Source organism: Rhinolophus ferrumequinum, chromosome 11 (genome assembly GCF_004115265.2).
Source record: "Rhinolophus ferrumequinum isolate MPI-CBG mRhiFer1 chromosome 11, mRhiFer1_v1.p, whole genome shotgun sequence".
In the NCBI taxonomy this organism is placed as follows: domain Eukaryota; kingdom Metazoa; phylum Chordata; class Mammalia; order Chiroptera; family Rhinolophidae; genus Rhinolophus; species Rhinolophus ferrumequinum.
Genome location: NC_046294.1, coordinates 65632907 through 65657533, shown reverse-complemented (window position 1 = coordinate 65657533; position 24627 = coordinate 65632907). Strand labels below are relative to the sequence as shown.

General features: G+C 43.4%; 1 protein-coding gene across 5 annotated transcripts in view; it reads right to left on the bottom strand.

Annotated features, from left to right (window-relative positions):
* Positions 1 to 24627, bottom strand: part of AMOTL1 (angiomotin like 1) — a 150938-nt gene that overhangs the window by 27435 nt on the left and 98876 nt on the right. For all 5 annotated transcript variants that reach the window (XM_033120024.1, XM_033120026.1, XM_033120027.1 and 2 more), the window contains 3 exons: positions 19527 to 19818; positions 12474 to 12618; positions 11174 to 11263 (listed from right to left, as the gene is read on the bottom strand). In XM_033120024.1, coding sequence (XP_032975915.1) covers positions 11174 to 11263; positions 12474 to 12618; positions 19527 to 19818 — 527 coding nt within the window. The remainder of the gene's footprint in view (positions 1 to 11173; positions 11264 to 12473; positions 12619 to 19526; positions 19819 to 24627) is intronic.

Here is a 24627-nt window from a genome sequence, read left to right as displayed (position 1 = left end):
ATGTGGCTTACTTGCTGCAACACAACGTGAGAGAGATGGTCTACCGTTAGAGGCCACACTCATTAATTCAGAAATGAAAACGTAACATACAAAACTAACCCCATAAGCCGCTGATCTGGCTTTTCACTGTCTTTTTAAAATTTTCGGATCAAGTTCCTCAGGTAACTAGCCTTGTTATTTCAGGCAAGGGTCTTGAGTCCTATGCAGTCCCTGTAAGCCACTGCAGGTTGCCATGGTTCCACCAAGCAACCGAAGACAGAGCTTGTGAGTGGGCGGCCAAATAGGTCTTTTACACATAGGAACACTCCAATGAGGGCTCGTCTTAAATGGCTGAGAGAGTGAACTGTTTTTAAATGAATTCTGCAATAAGGAAAAGTAAGAACAGGAGTTTAAACCACATTCTGTTCTGCAGGACCCTGGGAGAGAGAGAGAGGATGGGGAGGGGGGAAAAGAAATATTGGGGTCAAATAGGAAGGGGGTGGGGCTGAAAAAGGCACCCCTGTCACAACCAGAAATGTTTTTCAAATTTCGTGCATTTTACACTTTGGGTTTCCGAGTAAGCTTTCTTTTAAACAAGAGTTCTGAGTTTCAAAGCCACTGGTTCAGACATTACAGGAGCAACAAAGATTTATAGCAATGGCTGTTGTTCAAATGTAGGGAAGAAATCTTTCGGAGAGATGAATCACTATGAGAAAGTGAGACAATGCTTGAAGTGTGAAGGATTTATTCAAATTTTCGTTGCCCAAATTTAAAAGGAAAACAGAATTTTTTCCTTTTACATAGTATACTATGGCAGCAAAATTACTCTAAAATATTAATTAGTTTTCAAGGCCCATCCTACAGGCTACACACTGCATGAAGTTCTTCTGACTCGTTCAACAAGAGATCTCAACAGATCTCTCCTGCATGGGAGAACCTGCACATACAAGTATACTCGGCGGGTGGGAGGCAGTAGTTCTGTAACGAGTCCTGGCCATATTCTGCCTTGTATTCCAGGGACAGTGGCTGATGACGTGTGTGTCTCATCCTTCCTAATGGGATTCCTTCATAGTATATCTAAACCCTTCTATCTCTGTAGGATTTGAAGAATCTAAGCGAGCAGAAGTGTTTCATGTGTGAAGAGATATGACAAGCGTAGGCAACAGCTTATTGAATAAGGCGATGCTATTGATAAATGTTCAAACTCAGACTCAATCTTTAAAATAAAATTTTAAAATGAGAGTTTTCAGATACTTATCACTGGAAAGGAACAAATCCTAACCATGAAATCATCTATTGAGCTAAGGGAGGAAAACAATACATTTCAGTCTTCACATACTTACTATATTTTTTGTTACCCACGGAGTTTACCTATTGCTCGTTAGTATTCAGGCCCTAAGGTGAGTGTGTAGCATCAAAAGTAAAAATATCTCAGGTATGATTTGGTAAAATATTTGAATACCAGCCTAAGCTCTCATAAATATAATTTTCTCTCATCTAGTCATTCTTTCTGTTGCATTTTAATTCCAGAAACTACTTACACTTTTTGGTATAATTCACACTATTTTTTGTAACCTACCTAAGTTTATTACATATGTAACTTGCAAACTTGCTTGACTAAATATACACCCATTCATCCAGTTCATCTTCCATATATACTGTTTGACCCTCCACTTTATTATTTTTTTTTACCTGACATAAAAATGTACTGCTACTTCTCTATCACTGCCGACAGACTAATGACGAATTAGGCAATGAATGAATAATGCCACATAAATATGGGAGGCACAGGGCCTTTGATTTTGACTATATACATATTTGTGAATCAATTATAAACCAAACCTAAAGACTCACATTTTCTACAACCACCACAGAATGGAAGTCCTTTTTCTGCTTAGTTTTAATATAAAAAGATGAACGACAGACACTTCTATTTCCAGGTATGACGAAGTAATAGATGATTTGGCTCCCTGTGCAGGAAACAACCACAAAACCTGGACATAATACCAAGAGCATTGATCTAAAGGTAGTGAAAGTGAACGTGGGCAGACACTTGGAAAGGAAAGGAAGAACCCTACAGGCTCTGCTGTGCTATGTCTTGACTGTGGTGTCTGTTCCATTTCATAACACTGTACACTGAGAATGTGTACGTTTTATTGCATATATTGTTTATATTGTATACAGAGCTATTGTAAATATAGGTATACAAATGATCTTAGGTATTTATACCTAAATAAATGCCTAGATATTTATAGGTATATATATTTATTAGACACCTATGTTTGTTTTTTAATCACGGCATTAAGGCAACATTATAATATGTATACATATAAAACTATGTTTTTAAAATGGACCTTTTGAATGGCAAATATGGCTTAACACCACAGCACCGCCCCAAGATGGACGTTTATCCTGGGGAAATTGTTGTATATGGGGAAAGAAGGGGTTCATTCCAGGATTGATCAAGAAGAAAGAAATGTGTTTTTTGCAACTATATTTTTCTTCCTTCCTTTGACTTCTGCAACCGCTCCCCCTGTCATTTTTGTAACTTGCTTTGAATGGATCCTTTTTTTTCTCTGCTTTCTACCAAACTACAGTCTTTGTAAGCAAAAAGAAAATTAGTAGCAGATGCAAGCTTATTTGTAATGGTCTAAGACCAAATTTTCTGGACTTAAAACAAACATTTTGTCCCTTCAAAGTTCTCGGATTCCATTAAGATACAGCTGTATGCTCTCACTACAATTCGTGAACCAAAAATAGTTTCAAAAACTAACTGTAAGAAACTACACCACAGTTACTCATTGTATTTTGCTTACTTTTTATCATCCAGAGAACAAACGGTTTAATTTCATAGACATTTTGAGAAAACTTTTTTTAAATACTCTAAGCTCTATTCTGGTTTCAACATTTTTTTTTTTACACCTGAAGAGATATACTGGATTATTAAACAAGGCCTTTTATTATAATTGGTTTTGGTTCAAAAATAGATGTAGAAATCAGAAGCACAGAATGTGAATTCCAGTAGTTGAAACACACTTGAGAAGAGCTGGATAATTATTAAGTCACAGTACTGGGCTAATAATTTGCAACCAAAGAAGACTTCTAGTACAAGAATTATTTATGTTCACTTACTATCCCGCATTCTTCTTGGGGTAAAAATGTGAAATCTTTCATCACCTGCAGAGCCAACAGAGATGACTTTTAGAGAAGGGGAAGGGAAAAATAAGAAAAAGGAGGCCCCAGTTCTCATTGTGGTTTAACCACTGAACATCTGTGGGGCCTTGAGCAAACCATTTGATTGTTCTTGGTTGCAGTTTCTTTGTTAGTGAAGCATGGAGGCCATGCAAAATGAGCTCTCAGTGTCCTCATCTGTTAAATACCTGCAGAATCTACCTCACAGGGTTGTTTGGAAGATTAAGGAGACAATACTCCTATAGAGGCTAGCATAGGGCGTGGCTTACAGTAAGTACTCGATTAGTGTTGGCAGCCTTTACTGTCGTTAAATGACCATGTCCAGGCCGGCCTGAACCAGAATCTGAAGGGGAGCAAACCTGCAACTCCACCTGAGGATAAACTTAACCATCAGATCCAAAGCCTCTGGAGACACTGTCACTCACAATGGCAATCAGATGGCCTCTTAACGATCTCCAGTTCAGAGCATACACGCAGTGCTGGTGACCAGACTTGAGACCTTGAAGGTCCTCTTCAACCCTGAGATCTAAGATCTGCAGACCTCTTCTCACAGGAGGATGCCTAAGGTTGGATGCACGGCACCGCTGGGATAGAGGCACCCCTGACAGCCCACTGTCCAGGCAGTTAACTGCCATGGCTAACCACAGGGCTGTCCCTGCTCAGCCCCATCTCCATCAGGAGCTAATTTTAGATCCCGACTGGGTAACTAAGGTCTGTGACTACATTTGTACGTGTCTGTTTATCTGAAACGAAAATAATCATGCTCACCTGATGAGGCCGAGCTGTGATGACTGTAAAACTCTCCCAGGAAGGAAAATAATAATTGCATCCTGATTTATAAATTAGGGCAATTTACACAGTACGACCTAGGGAATACTTGTCAAGTTCTTCGTTTTCCATCCCCCTTTTGCTGAGGTTCTTTCTTGTTCTTCCCTCCCATGACTACTTCTGAGAACAGAGGTCAGCAAACCATGGCCTACACAGGCCAAATCTAGCCCACAGCCTGATTTTGTAAATAGTTTCACGGGAACTCAGTCACGCCCATTTGTTTATAGATCATCTATGGTGGCTTTCGACTACAGGGACAGAGTTTAGTTGTGGCTCTTTACAGACGAATTTTGCGGAATTGTGGCCTAGAACAGTTAGTTCACAGGAGGTAGCCAATAACTGTGTGTTTGAATAAATGATCATCATTTCATTCAAAATCCAACAAATACTTATTAAATGTCTTTAAGCGCCAGGTGCTGGAAACACAACGACCTGGGTCTACAGTGGTGAGGACGACAGACAGGGCCCCTGCCCTCATGGTGCATACAGTTTAGTAAGGAAAGACAAAACATGGTCACCAAACAGTTCCTTACATACAGTTGCAATGAGTGTTTAAAAAGGAAAAAGTATAGGGTGTTGGGGGATTATATAATAGGAAGACCTGAGCCTATCTCAAGATTTCTCTGAGCAACTGCCATTTCATTTGAGCTCAATGTGGATTTCCTGGTTCTGAAATGTCAGGGAAAGTGAGGGCTCTCTCATGGCACGTGAAAGGCAAATTGATTTCAGTATGTTTTTCAGCCTGTGCTTATTCCGTCCATCCATCCATCTGGCTGCGTAGTGCAAGAAACGTGGACTGTAATAAAGTTTAGGACACTTGACTTTTCAGTCTCCGAACAGGAACACCAAGCAAATAAAAAATTGTAAACCATGTTCACCTGCTAGAGACCAGACATCAACACATAACCAGGAGAGAGTTCTTCAATCAGCTCTGGTTCTTTAAGCACAGAAAAGCACCCTCAGTTGAGCAATGCTAATTGTTACACTTGGGGAGATTTGATTGAACATAAACAGATGCCCACAGCTTGGGTGCACTTCTGGTTGTCACATAGGTTTGAAGTTTCTCAGTGCTGCCTGTCAAGATTGATCAAGTGACTTAAGCACTCACATGCTCTGCTTCCCAAATTCAGCAAGGCTCCGTGAGCCACGCAGGCACGCTGCGGGAAGAAACATGGACCAATCCCCCATCGTGAGCACTGGCAGGTCCTTCCAGGGAAGGTGTGTGCTAAAATAGATGGAGGGAGGCAGGCAGAAGTGTTGCAGAATAAATGTCTTTTATGAAGTCTTCTTCACACTTCCTATCACTGGTTATTCCTCAGAGCTCTGTTGGCTGAATTAAGGGATTTATTCCTGTTTCGTTGGAGGAAATGCAGGTGCAGTGAGATTAGGCATCTAACTTCAGAATCACTGAGCATGTTGGTGCGAGCCCAGGAATTAGAAGAAGGAGCAACTGGTCCAAAATTATTTGTTTGAGGCTGTGCCTACAAAACCTTGTATTTTTAGAATTGTACAGTCCTATGAAATGTAGGGTTCACCTTTAAGAAGAATCAGTTAATTTAGGGCAAGAAAATTTTCTTGATTTAATTGATGCCACCTTGGCAGGCTTCACGGGCAATTCCGTCCCCTTCGCCCAGATGCTGGTCTGTGGTGTCTGGCACCGTCTACGGATTGGTCAGTGTGAGCATCTGGCCGATTGCTACAAAAACCTTTACATACCACAGGCAACTGTCACCTCCAACTTATCTATGTCAGAGTAATAGAGAAGGCATCAAGGGAACAAGAAATTAACTATATTATACCAATTTTCATGAAAAATACTACGATTCCTAATAGTGAAAGAGTCCCTTTATCTGGATAACCAACTACCTGGAAAAAACAAACAAACAAAAAACAAAAAAGGAAGAAAGGAAGGAACAAGGTAGGCAAAAAAAAAAAAATTCAAGCATTATTAAGTTGCTTCTATTCTGACAGTACAGGTAACCCCTGTATAACACGGCACTTCTATAACACGGTTTGAGAACTGGGGAAACCCTCATACAACACGGCATCCTAGGACAGTTTCACTCTAACATGGTTTGAGAATTAGAAAAATCCCCAAATAACATGGAGCGTAATAAGAGCTTTTAAGAGCAACAAGATATCTCATTCGAAATTAGGGAAATCCCCAAACAACACGGAACATAATAAAAGCTTTTGAGAGCAAAAGATATCTCATTTGAAATTTTTCATTCTAGCATGGATGTCGCATCAGATTTGACTGCAGAATTTCCTAAATGAAGATCCTTCCACTGAAAGAAAGACCAAGTTTAAGAGAGAACTTCACAAGTGCTTAGCACCATATAACGAAATTTATAAAGATCTCTCAGCTAAAAGCAAGCAATCTAAAATAACAGATTTTTTTGCAAAAAGTCCAGAAGTCCAGATAATGCTGAAGAAAGCTCAGAGGATGATGATATCTTGTCAAAAAGAAAACACCCTCAATTAATGGTGCTTAGTAGTGACGATGAAGAAAACACTATTTAATACATATTAATATGTTATACTTTTGGTGAAAATTGCTTTAATAAAGATATTTCTCTTAATTATAAAAATATAATAGTATGTTTTTAAAATTTTTGGAAACTAACCCCCATTTTTGTACTAGTTCTTTGTTTCGTATAACACAGATTTGTATCACACAACATTTTTTAGGAACCTAACAACCGTGTTATACAGGGGTTACCTGTATTTCTTTTAATAATTTTGCTTAATACCTTGAAATAACCAAGGATAGCCTGGGTTATCTCCCAACACGACTGGGAGACATTAGGCTAAAAGAATACTGATGCTGCATGAGGAGAATTTCAAGTCTATTTTAACAAGGATTTTCCACTTTTATTCATTCCCTCAGTAAACATTTATTGAATGCTAGGTACATAAAGAGTCAAGGGGTTTTAGTGATGGCTGGGGATGGGTATTGGTAAAGAATGCCTATGGTTCTCCCCTCTAGTGGAGGAGATCCATGCAAATAAATGGTGCCTGTACAGAATGTAGACAGAGAAAATGCTGTGTGGTAGGAGTTTGGCACTGAGTCAGGAGGAGCTGCAAGCGCTGGCAGGCCCAGAGGAGGTAAGCCAGTGTGCCCCTACGTGACCACATCTAACCTGTCCTTCCTAACGAAGCCTGACAGGAACCCACAGCATGATGTAATGAAACCCAGCGAGGCTTCAGAATAATCTGACGATGCGTGTGAGTCAACAGAATTAATGTTTGTATCACTGTAACTTCTGCTTTGTGTTTCATACGCACCCTTATAGGAAAGACAGAAGCTAAAGGGATTTTTTTTTTTTTAAGGAAATTATTTTAGTCTCTTTTACATTCTGTAAGAGAAAATCAAAGTACCTAAAATAAGATTCAAGCGTAAGATGATGATTACAAGACACCCTGAAAATGGTAAATGATTATTATTTTTAAAACAGGTGGTCCAATAAATCTTTGTCAGTTTTTAAACCCATGGGAATTATAAGGGAAATCAAATCCATATACTCATTGATATCCATTACTCATCAATTTAAATGAATAATTGAATGTTTAAAAAAATCTTTTTTTCTTAGAGAGAGACACCATTTAATGGCCAGACTCTAACTCGCATAGACTGAAGTTTAACCTGATAGGCTTCAACCCTCAGGGCCTAAAGAACCCAGAGGGGTGGAGATAAGTTCTGGGGCATCCCAGAACGTACCTTGGTTTTATTCTGGAGTAACACAAGCATACGGAGCTAACTGGCTCCCACCTGGCCCAACCACGTAAGAAGATCCTCTCTGCCCACCTACTTTTCCCACATCTAATATTTTATTTTTGGCTTTCTGGCCTCATTATGATGGAAATTCTGCAGGGCTATCCATTTTCAGAAAGAAATGATTTGAAAGTTTCACTTACTGAGAGCACAGAGCTAAGAATGATGACGGTTGTCCCCAGGGCTCTGCCTTTGGTAGATGGAGGCCTAACGGTTGTGTGCATGTGTACACGCATGTATGTGCACATGTGTATCTGTGGGTACACGTGCACGACAAATAAACGAACAGAAAAACCAGAAATCTCAGTGAGTTAAAAAAGTTAAAGGACAAAGAAGCCCCAGTGTCACACAGCCAGACCCAACAGGAATTGGCTAGATGTCCTGTTTTTCAGGAGCAATTTCGCTACAAAAACACTTGAAAAAATAAACAAGCAAAACCAGAAAAACAACAAACAAACCTCTCAATTCCTCCAATGAGAACAACACAACACCGTGATGTGATAGAGAAAACAATTCCTCACAGTTATCAAAGTCCTAAGCACTTAATTCAGTGAGATTCTTTAATATAGACTGATCTCATGACGGAGACGAACATAACAGTCACCCTGTTTATTATTCATCTCAACCTGTAGAGCTAAGTGCACTGCCCAGGCAGTCCACCAAGGCCTTCATTGGGCTCCAACTAAAGGGCAGAGTTCCGTCTTTAAAGGAAAACTACCCTGGGCAGCAGGGACATTCAGCAATCAGGCCAGGAAGGACTTTGCCTTTCCAATCAACGGAGATAGCTCTACAGAAGGCCTCGTACTGCAAGAGTGCCTTGGGTGTTCTTGGACCTGGACTCCTGGCTTCAACACGAGCACCTAACAAACAAGTCAGACATGTTATTGTCTCCTTTCCCCTTCCCTCTAACTTTTCCACTGGTCAAGGTGGTTGTCAGGGGCTTCCCAACTGAGCTTTAGCTCCATGGGAGGCATTATCCACAGAAATCAGTACTATCTGCTATGCAGTCTTGCCCTTCCCTGAGCCAAATGCTAGAATCCCAAAAGACTCATTTGAAAAGGATGGCTCCTCGTGAGTACACAACGCTTGGAATTCTGATGACTAGGCATTTGAAAAGTATTCCAATAATAGAGTTTCAAAAGCATATACAGAGAATGAAACACATTAGTAACTATGAAGACAGGCAGTAATTCATGCCTGCCATTCTGTAGCCACGTGCTGAAATGAAAGCCTGACAGCACCACCCACTGCTAGCCTTCTGGGTATGTCTGCACCTTCTGTTACATCTGCTCGCTTATCTATGGGCCGTGGCACGAGAGGACTCAACACGCTCAAACTTTACCTCATTATCGAATCCCAACCTGCTCCTTCTGCTTTTCATTGGTAAAAGGGTGACCCTTCATCTAGTTGCTCTAGTCACGCTCCTTTCTCTCTCACTGCATTGTTCAATTGGTCACCAAGTCCTAATTTGCCACTTGCTTATCTGTCCCCTACTCTCCATTACTACTTCTGTCTTAGTTTAGGACCTGGACCTCTCTTGCCCAGATAATAACATATCTGCTAACTAGTCTCCTTGCCTCCAGGTTAGTCCCTCATGAGTTTCTCTTCCACTGTGCCTCCTTAACTAGCTTCTAAAATATAAGCTTTGCAAACAATGAAATCATAAACATATTTCAAAGAAGACATAGGTGAATACTTTTATAATCCTGGAGTGGGAAAAAGCATTTCTAAGCATGATATAAAACCTAAAAAGGCATAAATATAGTTACTTTAAAAAAATCTTCTGCAAAATAAAAAACACTATAATTAAAAAAAAAAAATCTCAAATCCATCTCTTGGCCACACCAGGAGAGGAAAAGCTAATGCAAATAATTATAAAGCGTGATGAAGGCACAAAGCGTCCTGTAAACACTAGGTACTGAAAAATACGACTGTTAGGAAACCTGCTTCAAATGATTTGCCTAGATTCAATTATATCACATGTCAACACTGAGATACCTATAAGCAGTTGCAAAATGCCTCTGGACTCGCTTATTTATGCCTTTAGAACACAACGCAGCATGTTCGCACAGAACAAATCATTGCCTGTAAAGCTGGAAGGGCCTCTTTGCCTGCATTATTGATGTTTTAGCTTTTTCAGCCAGAAGGCTGAAGTCTTCAGAAACATTTCTGAACTCCCACAACACCAAACCCTATTATTCCATCAGCCCAGCCTGGGCTAGGAGGTTAGAACAAATGCCCATCAGATTAAACTAATTGGCTTTTCTATTTTGACCTGAACTAAGTGACAAAATAATATCCCCTGACAAGAAGGCAGAGCATCAGCAGTGACACTGCTGACATAACTGCCACAAAGATATGTACTCCACCTCGGCATACAATCATCCAAAATCAGGTGTCAAAATTCTAAATGCAAATAGTACAGATGACTCATTTATCAAACGAAAGCTCAGACGAGATGGTAAATCCTGCACTCATAAGAAGAGATCAATTCTGTTAGGCAAGTAAATAATTCAAGATGCTGATACAGCCTATTAAGTGAATCTGGAGCACAGGCCAATTTACCTACTGCAAGACTACAAAGGCTCCGAGGCAAAGGCCTACACAGTGCTAGTGTCCACTTGCCAAAACAGAATTTAAAAAAGAAACTGTGACGAATAACTGGAGTATAATCATGAGTAAATTTGGGGGAAACAAAGGAGTTTCACCCCAGCCGAACAGTACTGGAAATTGAAAATTTAAGCAATTATTTCCCAGCCTTGAAACTGTAGGGCCGTACTGAGGGATCCAAGCATCAGAATACCACCATTATACAATGGATGGCCGGTGTCTGGATAAATGACCTTTTGTTGTTCAAATTGTCGTTAGCTTGTGAGCCATTGACTCACAATGTTGTTGAGAATGATGATATAGAAATGAATTCAATTTTCTGAACAGCTTAAAAAAGACAGTTGGATTTTTACATTTATGACTTGCACGATGAATTTTCAGAAATTCAAACCTTAACCAACGGTTCTTCCAAACCCATTTGATTCTATCATTTGCCTGTGGTGAAATTACTACAATATTGTCCCGATTAATCTAGAGGCACAGGGAGCCACTCTTCATTTTATTCCTGGCTGAAATGGGCTCCGTGGCTTTTGGAACCAAGCATCACATATGGAGATACATGCTCACTTAGGTGACCCGAGTCAGAAGGTCAGAATAAACATTACTGAAATAGTACGGATCAACTTTGGCTTTGTCTCAGGCAGACGTAGGAGGCACAACAGCTTACACGGGAAATTAAAAAACAAAAAGCACACAGCACAAAGCCTACTTAAAATGAGCACGGTTCTTTTCCTAGGCCCCCAGCTTTTAAAAATACCAGCGTTGGGATGGATAAACGTGGAGACTCACTCTGAGAAGCATAAAGGCTCTCTGCAGCTCTGTCGTCGTGCCCATCGTACTCCCTGCTGGACAGCTGTCTGTTGGCAGTCTCCAGTCGATCTGTGCACAAAGAGGAAAAGATTACAGAGAAATGCGTATAGATCTAAGTCATCATCAAGTGAGAGATGACCTGGGAGCCAAGAGCAGGGTATAAAGAGAGGTTCAGGCAGGAGCCCAAAACTGAACGTTTGGAGAGGGACAATACCTGCCAAAATATCACAAGAAAAGTCCTCAGATGCCACGCTGTGCTTTTATGCGACCAAATGCCAAGACATGTACCAGCAGGAGGCAGCTAAGAACAGGTTCTAAGAAAAACACGCTTTGCTGCCTGCGAGCCCAGTGAACCTCTGATCTGAAGTCCCTGCGAAGTGGTTGAGTCTCTGGCCTCAGACCCAGTTCTAGCCTAACCGTGGCCATCAGCCCTCTGCTTCAGCCAGTGACTGCTATCTGTACCTTAAAAAGGTCAAAATGACCCAATTGATGAAGATTCTAGTTAGTTCTAGTGGTAGCTCAAACCACTTGGTAAATCTTCATCTTCATTTATTTGATTAGCTAATTCAGTTTAACAGGTCTTTATTGAAAGTATAAAAAACTGCAATACAAAAGGGCTGGCAGTAACAGAAAAGGTAGGATCTAACTACTGGAAATGATCAGTACATTGAGTATTTTGACCTATGAGGCAACTGAAAAGTGGCTTGGCTGACTGAAAGCGAAGTTAAATTTTATGGGTTAAATCATTTTGCATGTTGGAGGTTGCATCTCCAACCTCCACCTGCTCCAAGACCCTGCAGCAGGTGGCATCTAGCTTTCGGGGAATCTATCTACTTTTTTCACAACTGTGGGCCTTTATTTTTCCCCAAGAAAGACATATGTCCACCTTTGTCTTCTATATAATACCTAGCAAGTGTTAAGTGTTGGCTTTCAAAGAATGCTACCAAATGACTCGGCTTGATGTGGCAAGGACTGTGCATCCAACACCGGTCTTTTCAAACATTCCCCTTCACAGAGGCACGAGTCACTGCTAAGTACTTTTTAAGCAAAGAGGAGCTACGCACATACGCCCTCACTTCTCACCGAGGTTGTCACTTCTCAGGCTCAATGCTGCGACCCACAATCGACAAGGCAGAAAAGAACAAGTGTGCTCTTTGAGCGTCCTTTCCCCAGGTGGTTGGAACGCACAAGATTATCTACCACAGTCTGGACCTTATGTTAGGCCATTAGCTACACGGGCAGTCTGGGGTAGAGAGAGCATGAATGGAACCTGACGTGCCTCGGAGGTCTCTGTTGAAATCATGAAGTCTTCGAATCTCGCCTTCTAGCTTGTTTCTCATAGCCTTGTCCAGTGACTCTCGCTTGGTGGTAGACTTGACCAGACTCTCATAGGCTTCCGAAATTCTCTGAAGTTCTTTTTCAAACTAAAACAAAGAAATGGCATGAAAGTGGCCCTCTGACATTTACATCGGCACTTTAGTGACACTGACTCATTGACATTCTAATTGTGAAGGTTATATCCTCAATACAGGCTTTTCTGCATCTTCAGTTTCATGTCTACCAAACCGTGTAACCAATTCCCTCCCCTCCTACCTCCAACCTCCCTCCATCTGCCCTCTAAGGGGCTACGTCAGGATCATGTAAATAGCAGGCTCACAAGTCTGGCTGGATCATCTGATATCACCTTGGAAAAACTCCTCAGTAGGAGTAGCAGAAAGGGGTGAATTTAAATACAACTTAAACCTCTTATATCCTGTATGGTATTTTACAACTAGTATTATTATTCTTGGTTAACATAAGGGAAAATATAAAAGGACAGAAAAACTAAAGGCCCACAACTAGAATCCGTATCTTCAGATTTCACGCATGGCGCTCCTCTAGAGACCTTCCCACCCAGCCCAGAGAAACAAACACCCACTGATGGAGACGCATCTTTGTGCATTTTTACCCCCTTTTGTATAAAAGTATCCCTGTAAAGGACAAACGAACTCATATCTAATTGTAAACAAATGTACCACAGAAAACCTCTTTATATGAAGGAATGGAAACATGTGGGACTAGAACCAGTTTTTGTTTTTGGGTTTCTTTTTTTGTTTTGTTTTTTGTACTTCACTAAATAAAGAGCTGTAACTGGGAGAGCCTTTAACCTATGGCATATATAAATCTGTAACAAGTAGCTGTAATCATGATAACAGGAGTCTAATATAATAGTGTATTTTTGAAGTCAATATCAAAGTAGATAAACCCCATTTTATTGCTGCGTAACATAAATGCAGGAGAAAGGATAAAGAGTGTCTGCAAACATAGAAACCTGATGAACTGCAGCTAGTAGTCGGAATCAGAGGCAAAGTGGGCAGGGTTGAGAGCACTAGCGCCCCGCACTGGGCACAAAGAGAACTGCACCATGTTTTCGGTCTCCACAGGAGACCGTGTCACCATGAGCCAGGCACGCCAATTGCCTGAACCCCAACTGCCCAGATCAGAAAGTTCCTGCTGACACTCCTATAAATAAAACATATCCTAACAGATATCTATTGTACGCTTACTATTTGTCTGGGTGCCAAGGATATAGAAATGAGTAAGGAGCTCCTAAAAACGAGAAATTGGTCTAGAGTTGGCCTTACCCAGACACATACTCTTCTACAATGCAATGTGACAAGGGGTGTGGTGTTGTAATACTATTGACAGCCTAGAGACAAAGTACTTTTTCAGGGGTGAGAAGAAGTTCCTTTAACAAAAATTTTACAGAAAATTCCATTTAAAATGAAGGGTGAACAGGAATTTGCCAAGCAGAAAAGAAAAGGCCAAAGGGCCTTGGCATCCTAGGTAGAAGACAGGGCATGAGCCAAGAAAAAGCCATGAAAGAAAGTGCGTGTCTCCGACATGACAGGTAGCCCAGGGGATGAGAGCAAGCAAGGTGCAAGTGGCAGAATTTAGAAACAAAAGGAAGGACGTTATGGGCAAGGGAGAATTACGGGGGTGGGAGGGCCAGGGAGGACATACCATTGTATTAGGAGAAGGGCAGCATGAGCTTCCCTGAGGTTTTGTAAAGATCAAACTGATGGGTGGGGTTGGAGGCTGGGGGGTGGGGAGACAAGGCAGGAGAAAAGCCGTCCAGGTAAGAAACTACCGTAAACAGTTCAGTGACAGGTGACAACAGTGTGAACTAGAACAACTAAGAGAACAAACTCCAAAAACTCTGAAGAGTAGAATCAATAGGTCTTAGTGACTGGTCTGGACGTGAAGGGAGAAAGAAAGAAAAGCACACAGACACTCAAAGCTTAGAAGATGGAGTAATAAGACTTAACCAAGATGGATGAACACAAGAGAAATGGGATTACCAAAGAAAGAAAACCAGTTTGGTTCCGGAGATACTGTGGTCGGAGGAGCCAGCCGAATATCTTTGCAAAGATTTCTAGGTAGCAGGTGGAGGTACAGGTCTGAAAGTCAGGAGCGCAGCTGTGGTACTGCATACAGATGACGGATGAAGGCATAGAGTGGAGACCACTTAGGGAGATCAACAGGAGTTTAGGGGGCCGAGGATGGGGAGCACCAACAGTGTGGGGGGAGGTGGGGCAGGAGAACCAGGGAGAGAGACTGAAGCCAGTGGCGCCAGAGCCAGGAAGCCAAAAACTTAAAGGAGGAGAGAGAATGTGGTCGGTGCCTCCAGAGGTTACCATGGAGCCAAGACACGTCTGAGAAGAGGCCAGTGAAAAGCCTGGAGAGCATCAGGGCTTCTGCTTGGTGGCAGCCAACCAGGGCAGAGCAGAGAACACCAACGCTCCTGTCGGTACCACGTTATTATCTCCAAGGCACCCTAATACCGGATGGGTTCTTCCACGGTCCCTTCAGTTCAACAAGGCCTTTCTGTTTCTTTAAAAGAGATTATGGACCGTCAGTAATGTGGCAGCAGAGAGAACAGCACGTCCTGAAACCTGTTCATACTTCTACCATAAATTAGGTTCCTTCCTTTTAATTTTGTTTTCAAAGAGATGGCTCCAAAACATACCACCACCATTTCTATGCGAACTGCATCTATCAAAGGCGGCCTTTGTTTTCAGACCGATGGGCATGCGACAGGGACACGTCCTACAAGACAGACGGGCATCACCTCGTAGCTAGGAAGCTGAGAGGACCCTAAAGCCTGAGGCATCCACCATCCACCGTGAGAGAGAGCTTCAGGCCCACAACAGCTAGGACGCGTTCCTCAACCGATAAACCATACCTGAGCTTGGATTTTCTCCTTTCATTAAAAGAGCTTCCCTCTGCACACTGTAAAAGGAAACTGCAGGATCCCTCTGACAGCGTAGTTTACAATCTCAAACACTAAAACAAGCATTGGGATGTAGTTATGTGCTTATAGCTACTAAGAGAGAAAGGGTAAGAGTCTTAGTTCAGGATAAGGCATTTCCTATGAGAAATGACAGCTGTTACAATGGAGACAGATCAGTCTCCTTCAGTGCGGTGACAGAGGACAGAACGACGACTAAATGTAGGAAGTTAAAGAGATCAGATTTTGATTCAACTTAAGAATTTCCTAACTTAGGAATTTCCAGGAGTGCAGTATGCCCAGTAGCGAGTTTCTCTTCTCTGGAAGCATTCAAGTAAGAAATGAATGACCTCTATTCAAGGACACGAAGCTCTATGATTTCTGATTGCACACCCCTTCGGAATGAGAACCACACCCTCTTCTTCTTATCCGCCCAAGTCCAGAGCATCTTTAAGAAGAAGAGAAGGTTGGACAGGCTGACTTTAACATGAAAACCATCTGAGCCAGCTCAGGGTCTGAGTGTGATTGTATGAAGAGAATACTAGGTTTGCCTTCACAGCGCCCATCCTCTATTCCAGTCCAGCTGTCAAGAACCTTGTAGTCCAGGCCGTTAAGAGCCCCTGAACTCACAGAGAAGCACTCACTGTCCCAGAAGCAGAACTCTGAGCAGAGTGGAAAACACAGCCGCCTGGGGCAAATGGGCAGGGAAGAGCCCTGAGACAATCTCAGCCATTCCAAGCTCTGGATCCTGGCTTGTTTCCCTGAGCACCTTCCTGTGCATAGCTCAGGGACCCAGAGGGCCAACGACAGGCCAGCTGTCTAAGTCACAGACTGCCCAATCAAAGCCACCGCTGTTGCACTGGCAAAAGAAGAGGGTCTTCACTAAAGCAAGCCAGGGGAAACCGTAAACGCCTTCAAATGCCTTCAAGCCCTTTCCTTTCCAAAGTCCGCCTATGCTCGGATGGCTTCTGAGGCCAACCCACCCAACAGCCCACAGTCTGGCCCTGCTGGAGACTCTGTCCATTAATTATGTTTCAGGGAAACTAGGAGGAAAGAGAAGCAAAACGAGTGACCAAAAGGAAATACTACGAAACAACCGCTCTTTCTGGGGGTCCTTGACCCTCATTCCAACACTAATAGTGATATTCACCACCTCGTGCCTCTGGAAACAGGGTCTTGCTGTCTAGCCTGTGCTTTGGCGGTCTCTGAGTTAGTCGTTCTTTCCTGCGGCGTCCCTGGCACAGTATGCACAAGTGAAGCCCTGCAATTAAAAATTCATCTATTTTTGGTTCTCTGCGAGTGCTCCCAGTGCAGGAGGATCCCAGGTTGGATGTTATTGCTGGCACAGGGCAGCCACAGCCTACGACGCAGTACAGTGGTTCCACCCAAAGTGGGGGGTCCTCATCACTGAGAAGCAAAGTCATTACTCACCCGACAGTCCTCTCCCCAGACCTAAGGCTCAAGCAGCTGCTGAGAGACAACTGAGCCGTGAGGCTGACGCTGAGGGAAGGCTTTGGATTAGGAAGACCTCGGGAACACAAGCCATGAAATGCTAAGCATAGGGCTCGTGCAGCTCGTCCGTCTCCTGGTCCTAGTTGTGGAGAACGCTTACGGAACTAGTGATTCGAATGGCAAGCAATCGTCAAAATCGGAGTTTTGAAATCGACAATTCCAGGGTGACAGACGACAGGTCAATGAAATGTACGATCTATAGAACCATTTAGGATATTCAAGGGACTGAAGGAGTTTTGGGTTCCAGAAGGCAAACGGCTTTTCATTTTTCTCCTTTTTCAGAAGCCACCAAAACCCTTTTGGCCACAAACTTTAAGAATCATTCCTTGTGCAGGGAAACTGAGTCACTGGGAGATTGATTTTGTTTAATAAAAATGTGCGTCAACATCAAAACAGAGGCATCTGGCAGGTCAACAAAGTGTATGTTACTAAGTCAATAGAGAAGAACAAGACCTCTCCATTTCTACACTCGCCATGTAACTATTCAAAAACATCCATGTGAAAAAACCCAGAACCAAACTCTGCCCTCGGGGGTCTGCATAATCCCTGGACATGTCTGCCACAGAGCTCCATGGGGAGAGAAGAAAGGACTACTTATTTCCCAGAAGTGCTGAGTTGGTCCTTTCCAATTTTCTGACCATACCTGGAAAGAAGCTGCCCGGGGAGGTGTCCAAGGCAAGCGTGGGCCTGAGCAGTGACTTACAGCCAAGGCCAGGAAACAGCACGCTTGTTTCCCAACTTCTAAATGATACAGGAGAGTTAACATGTCCTTAGGTAGACAGGGAGGTCCCTGGTGGAATAAACAAAGACAGCCATATCCTAAAACTTCAGGTTTTGAAATCACTCCTTCGCTCCAGGACATAATGTAACAAGGCCTTGAGGTGAATCATAAAATTCATTTTGGCCTGACAAATGGAGCAGATCTGATAGATAAAAAGTGGGTTACTTTGCTAATTCCTTTAGGATGGGCAAGCAGAACAAACCTGGTAGACGAATTTCATTAGAAGGTGCCAGTTCCCTTCTTCAAACAGGTTCCCTTCTTCAAACAGCTCCCCTTCCCCAAGCAGGCAAGGGAAGGTATAAAAGTAAGAGCTTTTGCCTCAGTCATGGGGCACCCCCCATTCGGGACCCCCTCCCGCTCGGGAGCTGCAACCTCTTTTCCTGCCTCTAATAAACTATCCTCTTTTTAAAACTTTTTGCCTCTCCCTGGTCCGTGTTTCCATTCTTCGGCTTCACGAGACAGGATCACGGCCCACACTCAGAAACTGCCGGCAGATCCAACATCACCTGCATCATAAAGGTGTGGCCGGGGTGGGAGTGCGTCTACAATCTTTACGCGGCCCGTCTGTTTCTGGCTATCATTCTCACCCCCTCCAATAAAGGCAGCCAGAGCTCTCTGAGCCAAGTCCGGTCTTGACTCCCAGGAGCTCCAGACCTTTTCAGTGAAAGTGCTGCACAAACGTGCTGAGGCAGATTCAGTGAACATTTGTACCATCACACCACTGCTCCCAGCGATGTATTGCCAGCCCTCCGGAAAGCAGGAGGGCTGACTGTTCTGAAACCCTGACCAGCCAAAAGACCGGGCTTGACCTGAGAGAGCAGTACTAATGGGGAACACTAAATGGCCAGCCAGGGGCATTAACTGTCATATGGAACCAAATGACAAAGCTCCTGTGGTCACGCAGGGTTTATATTCCTACCCTTTCTCTTTGCAAACGCACCTGATTGCCCAGGACAGAACCAGGCACTCAGACTCGTAAGATCCCTTCTACCACACGTGCCTCCTTGCCTCCAGAAAGGAAACTCGAGTGCCCTGTGGCCTTAGAACACCTATTACCTTTGCCCCCTCACCCACACCTCTTCTGTTCTACCTGACGCATTTCAGGTGCTGACGTGTGAGTCATCATGAAATCACTGCCTGCAACAGTTCACTCTTGCTGGATGTTTTCTTATCAACTTTGGCTCTCAGCATAAAGCCCTACGAATGATGGCTGCCATACAGTCTCATATTCCCATAATAACTTCACAGGCTGGAATTACGCAGCATCTTCCCACCTGATAAGTCACAAGCATAGAGAGAGCAGGCAGTAACTGTACTCTCCCCTGCATTGAGACAACACTGCTTTTTGCAGAGACCAGCTAACGAAACAAGCATGACAGTCATCAGGTTCCTGTATGAGATTCCCAGATTTAACGGCAAACCTGTCTCTCAACTCATTGCACTGTGTTACTCTCGGTGTTCCGTCTTCCACACTGTCCACCTGGGAAAACGCTCTGAGTCTCAGTCCCACCCCTGCTGTACCTCCTGACATTCTATTGCAGGTATCAGCGTAGGCAACTCTCCCCTTCGGGACCGTAAGCTCCTCCAAGACGGGCACTGTGTCATGTTTATTTTTGTCTCCTTAGGGCCTTACGCAGTACCTGACGTAACAAGGTGTCTAGTTAACTGCTGGTGAGCGAGTCAGTGAATCAAGACCCCCAATAAAAGGTAAAGAATTCTGTCCGTCCTAGAGAACCTTCTCCCTCTTCTCCCCTTGGGAAGTCACACACCTTGTGGAGCTTGTCAGCATTGTCATAGTAACCCTGAAGCTCCTGGTGAAGCACCCGGTTCTCCTCTGTTAGGATCTCCACCATCTGCTGGGCTCGCTCCACAATTGCAAATGCATCTGGACCAAGCTGCTGGCTGGGGGAGGCGGCAGGCGGGGGCTGCGGAGCTGCCAGGGTCACCGGAAGTGGAAGCGGCAAGGAGGTGGAGTGCAGAGGCCCGCTGACGGAGGAGTTCTGGGAGGACATCGGGCTGTGCTGCTGCACTGTCGATGGGAAAGGCAGTTGGCATGGACGGCTGCAAGGAAACAGAAGACCAGTAATCAGACCCCAGGGAAATGGTGGAGAAGGAAGGAAGCCCCAACGATATAGCCACTATCGATGGCTCCCACTACCAGAGGTCATCGATGCGCTTTCCCATGCTGGGCTGAGTGCGACAGGTTCAGTTCCTCAGTCCACAGACTTTCAATGTCTCCCTCTGAATCAGTTCTGGTCATTGGAGTAGAGCGAACAAGACAGACAGGGCCTCTGCTCTCATGTAGTTTACATTCTTAGGGAGACAGACAGGCAAGCCATCAAACAAGAAACAAACAAAGCCAGGTATGGAGAAGTAATGAGTACTCTGCAAAGAACAAAGCAGAGAGACGTTGACAGTGAAGGACTGCAGGGCAGGTTCGTACTGACAGGTCAAGGTAAGAGTCTCTGAGAAGCAGATGGTGGAGTTGAAGTCTGAATGACAGGCAAGAAGGAACCAGGGGTTTCACTATTGTTTATTGGGGGGAAGGAGTAGATAAGTGGGAAAAAGAAGTATGCAGGTAGGGGAATCAGGATTTAGCAAGGGCAAGGTCAAGTAGCAGAAGAAAGCCAACTGAGACAAACCATAGCCAGCGAAAGCAGTCACAGCTACACCAGAGGGATGGCCCAAGCATTTATAAGCCAAGGCCAGCCATTCCCTCAGGGTGTAAACGGAGGCCAGGGGAGAAGCTGCCTTTACCTGACTAATGTATGTAGATGGTACATACAGTGGCAAGAATGGAAGAAAGGCGACCAGTGAGGAGGCCTAGGTGTGGTCTCGGTGGGAACTAAGGAAGGTTCACGGGGACATAGCAGAAGAGAAATAACAGATGGATTTGGGATAGGTTTTGTATATATTACGGATGGGGAAGGAAAAAGTGAGAAAAATTAAAAATTATTCTTCGAGTTTGGGCTCTACACAAATAAACAGGGGTACCATTTAAAGAAATGGGAAAAATCTTGGGGAAGGAACTTTCATATTTTGTGTTTTGATTTGCTGGGGTGAAGAGGTCTGGAAATCAAAGTCTGATTTTAGCCACATTACAAAGAACACATACAGGTGTCACTTGATGGTTCAAATTCCAGGTAGTAGCTCCTACATTTAAATGATGAATTTCCATCTCCTGTCTGCACTCCCTAATAATTCCCTCCTCACTATTCTGTTAACCAGTTTTATAAGAACCAATCTATTTTCTTTCAGCCTAAGCCAAGGCCTCTGAACAATTTCTACAGGTAAAGACAGCAAACACAGTCTTGGTGTGTATTCTCCAACCACAGCTGTCTCACTTTTTCAGACTTAGGAAAACTAGTTTCCTTGTTGACCCCCTCAGCCTTTAGGTCTCAAGCTGGGAACTGGGGTGCTAATAATTATCAGCAACCCCCAAATCATCAACATTCTGCCTCAAAGGGCTAACTAAGTCCTCTAGAAATTCAGCTACTTCTAATCTGTAAGTTACCTGTGTCACCTCCCATTACTCGTGACCATCCACAGTCAAAGCTTTCAGAGCTACTCCCATTTTTCCCAGGAAGTTGCCTGGCCTTACATTTTTCCTTTTAAGTATACTTGCTGGCATGTTTTTAGACCCTGTCAGCCTCCATCTCTCATTCTGTAAGCATTTCTTTTAGCCAGGATTCCTCTGAATGCCAACTCCTGGCAGTTAAATGTCAAACTCCAGAAGACAACTTGACAAGGGTCATCTTAGCCCTCCCTACAAGGATATACAGACATTCATAAAGATGACCTCAGAATAAACCCGGCAGTACCTAACAGAATAACTAACCACAAGCCTCGCTTTAGTAGCTAACTAATATCAGAGGTGCCACCTGAGCTTGGGAGATATTTCCCTACGAGATTTCCTTACGCCTTCAACCCAGAAGCCCCTTCCATTTCATGTGAAAATAACCGTATCTAAGTTCCCCAAGGCAAGGTGGAGAACCATGGAGCTCAATGTGATTCCTTTTTCCTTATGTGACCTCCCCCTTCCAGCCATCCGCAGATTTCAGATAGAAATGCTGTCAGTGGGGAGGTGAAAACCATCCCTCCTCCCTCCCTCTCCACACCTATTACATAATAACCTGGCCATCGCTTTAGAAGTTAAACATTTCTGTACTTGGATGAATTTGGGCCCCTTCAATACCTAAGTGTATGTGAATATGTGTCATCCGGTGTGTATGAAGTCCAACTCTATCCCAAGAGTGAAATGCGTCGGAGTGCCATTCACAATGCCCAGCTTTCACCCAATTACTGGTACTCCTAGCAGGCATGGACCCAAGAAGAACCACAGATCTGTTACTGAGTAAGTGTATTCCTGCAGGCTGGCTAAATCCTACAGCACGTTTTTCATGGAAAGAGCTTACCTTGGCAGGAGACAAAATACCACAAATTACACTGCCTCGATTCAAAGGCAGACACCCATTCCCACCTCCTACTCCCTTCACACTTCATTCAAAGCAAGGGAGAGATGTGGTGGTCTCCTCGGAGCTCAGGGGTCCAGAGGAGCCTACAGTCCCGTTTTCCAAAGCATCAGGGATCCCCTTTGACCCAGGCAGCTTTGGGCTGGGGCTTCTTTCTTTTAATATCTAGTGGACTTTGGGATATGGAACTCACTTATGGTCAATGATGGGCTTATCTTCTCAGTCATTTTTTCCGTTATACAGCAAAAAGGAAGTGCCTTGTTAACGCAAGCCTAAGTCATCCGTGATGGTGACCAGCTACCTGAGCGGCACTGCAAGAAAAGGGTGTTCGCCAAGCTTAAGGGACAAGAAAGAATAGGCCTTTTCAAAATGGGACGTCTTCTATTAAACAGAGAACACGGGTCGCACAAATAACTCGGTGACATATTCAATAAACACCAACACCACGTTACAATGGATGAGGTGCAGGCAGAACAGCAAACCTCTATTCCTGGGCCCTGCTACTCAGCCAGGTGGGGTTGGTGGGCTCTAAGATCTGTACAGCCAGGTTTGTGCTTAGTGTAAAAGAGGGGGAAAGAGTGTGAGGAGAGAATAGAAAAATTTCACATATGGTCATACGAGTGTTATGAAACAACTTATCCTCAGCTTCCAAAGAGAACGCTACTGACTGGCCATCATTAGGATAAATACTTCATAGCAATGGAGATACAGAGAAAAGGGGAAAAGGTATGGGAACTATTGTTTATTGAGAAACTACCTGTGAATGGCATTCTGTGCCATAATTGTCTATCTGTGAGCCCACGTCCCGTGGTAGATTGTGAAATCAGAGAGCTACCTTATTCCATATCATGTGTCTCGGTTTCCTGGGACTATATGCCACCGAGGTCATCGTAAAAGGACTCAGGAGTTAATATGTATAAAGCCTGGCACAAAGGAAACACGGGACTAATGTTAGCTGTTATCACCATTACTGTAACTATTATCATTTGTGTCCCACGGCCCCAGGGCACAGCCTAGTGCTGAGTGTGGCATTCATGAGAAGTCCAATAAAATTTTTCTGTTATGATTAACACCCATTGAGCACTTTTTACATTCCAGTAGCAATATGAACTGCTACATGCATCATCTCATTTTAACCTTTATACTTGCTTTACAAAATAGGTATCATTGTCAGTCTCTCTAGATAGATGAGAAAAAAAGGCATGGGATGGTAAGTAACTTGCAAAATATAACGGAGACAATAGGAACATAAAGGAGATCTAAGCCCAGGCTTTTTGATTCCGGGGTCCGTGCAGTTCACTGTTTTCCTGTACTAGTGAAAGCAGGGAGGAAAGGCAGCGCCTTTTGGTCCTCTGATCCTGGGTTCCTGTGGCCCAGTCTGAGCCACCACCATGTCCATGATTCATACCCTAACACAAAAGTATGAGAACTCTTTGTAGGCTCGAGCAGCCTCAGGGGAAGTGTAAAGGCTAGAAACTTGCTGAGATGTTCTCTTGGACTGTTACTTACTTTGAACATTATTATGTTCCGCAGGTTAAAGTCTTGTCTACCGAAAGCATTTTTAACTAACATTTATTGAGGGTCTATGCTACCTATCAGACACCGCATTTCATCACTTTGCTTAATCCTCACAAAAAACGAGGCAGATACTACCGACACATCCTGGTCCTTTCTCAAGGGACCGAATGAACCTTGGAACACCATAGAAAGTAACCTTTCTTCCATCTACCATCAAACTGACCAGTTATTTAAATGCATCAAAGAGGGACTGAGAAAGCCTTTTCTCCCCAAGTACATAGTGATGTATTAAAAACAGGAATCAAAGCATTTAAAGAGCCACATCGATGAGACAAAACAGGGGTAATATAAAGAAGCTCTGTAGGCTGGCCCTCCATTGTCAGCGACTTGGACCGTGCCGCCCGTGCATAGCCCAACCCCAGAATTCACACCCATTTCTTTCCTCTGAACTTACAACCTTGCCTGAATCACATTCTTGACAATCTACCACCACTGCCTTATGGTTTTTGTTTTCGTGAATTTTATTTAAATGTCATATTATTTAATTTTTCAAACACGTGTGCCTTTTCTCCCTAATTATCAGCCTGGTTTTTGAGGGTAGAAAATTATGATTTATACTAAGTTGATACTAATTAAATTTTTGTTAATTGATTTGGCCCCTAAGCCCAAGAGCAAGTTAGGAGACGCATTTTCAAAGAAAGGCTAAACCTTCAACACTGTATTATTAAGGAAGAGACCTCTGGTATTTAGATTTGTTCTGGATAACATACTGGTAGGTAGAATCTCAAATCATGACGTTGCCAATGTAATAGCAAAGCTCTGTGCCACTGCCTTCTTCTTATGTATTTGGGGTCACAAAATGCAGCTCAAAACTAGAGTG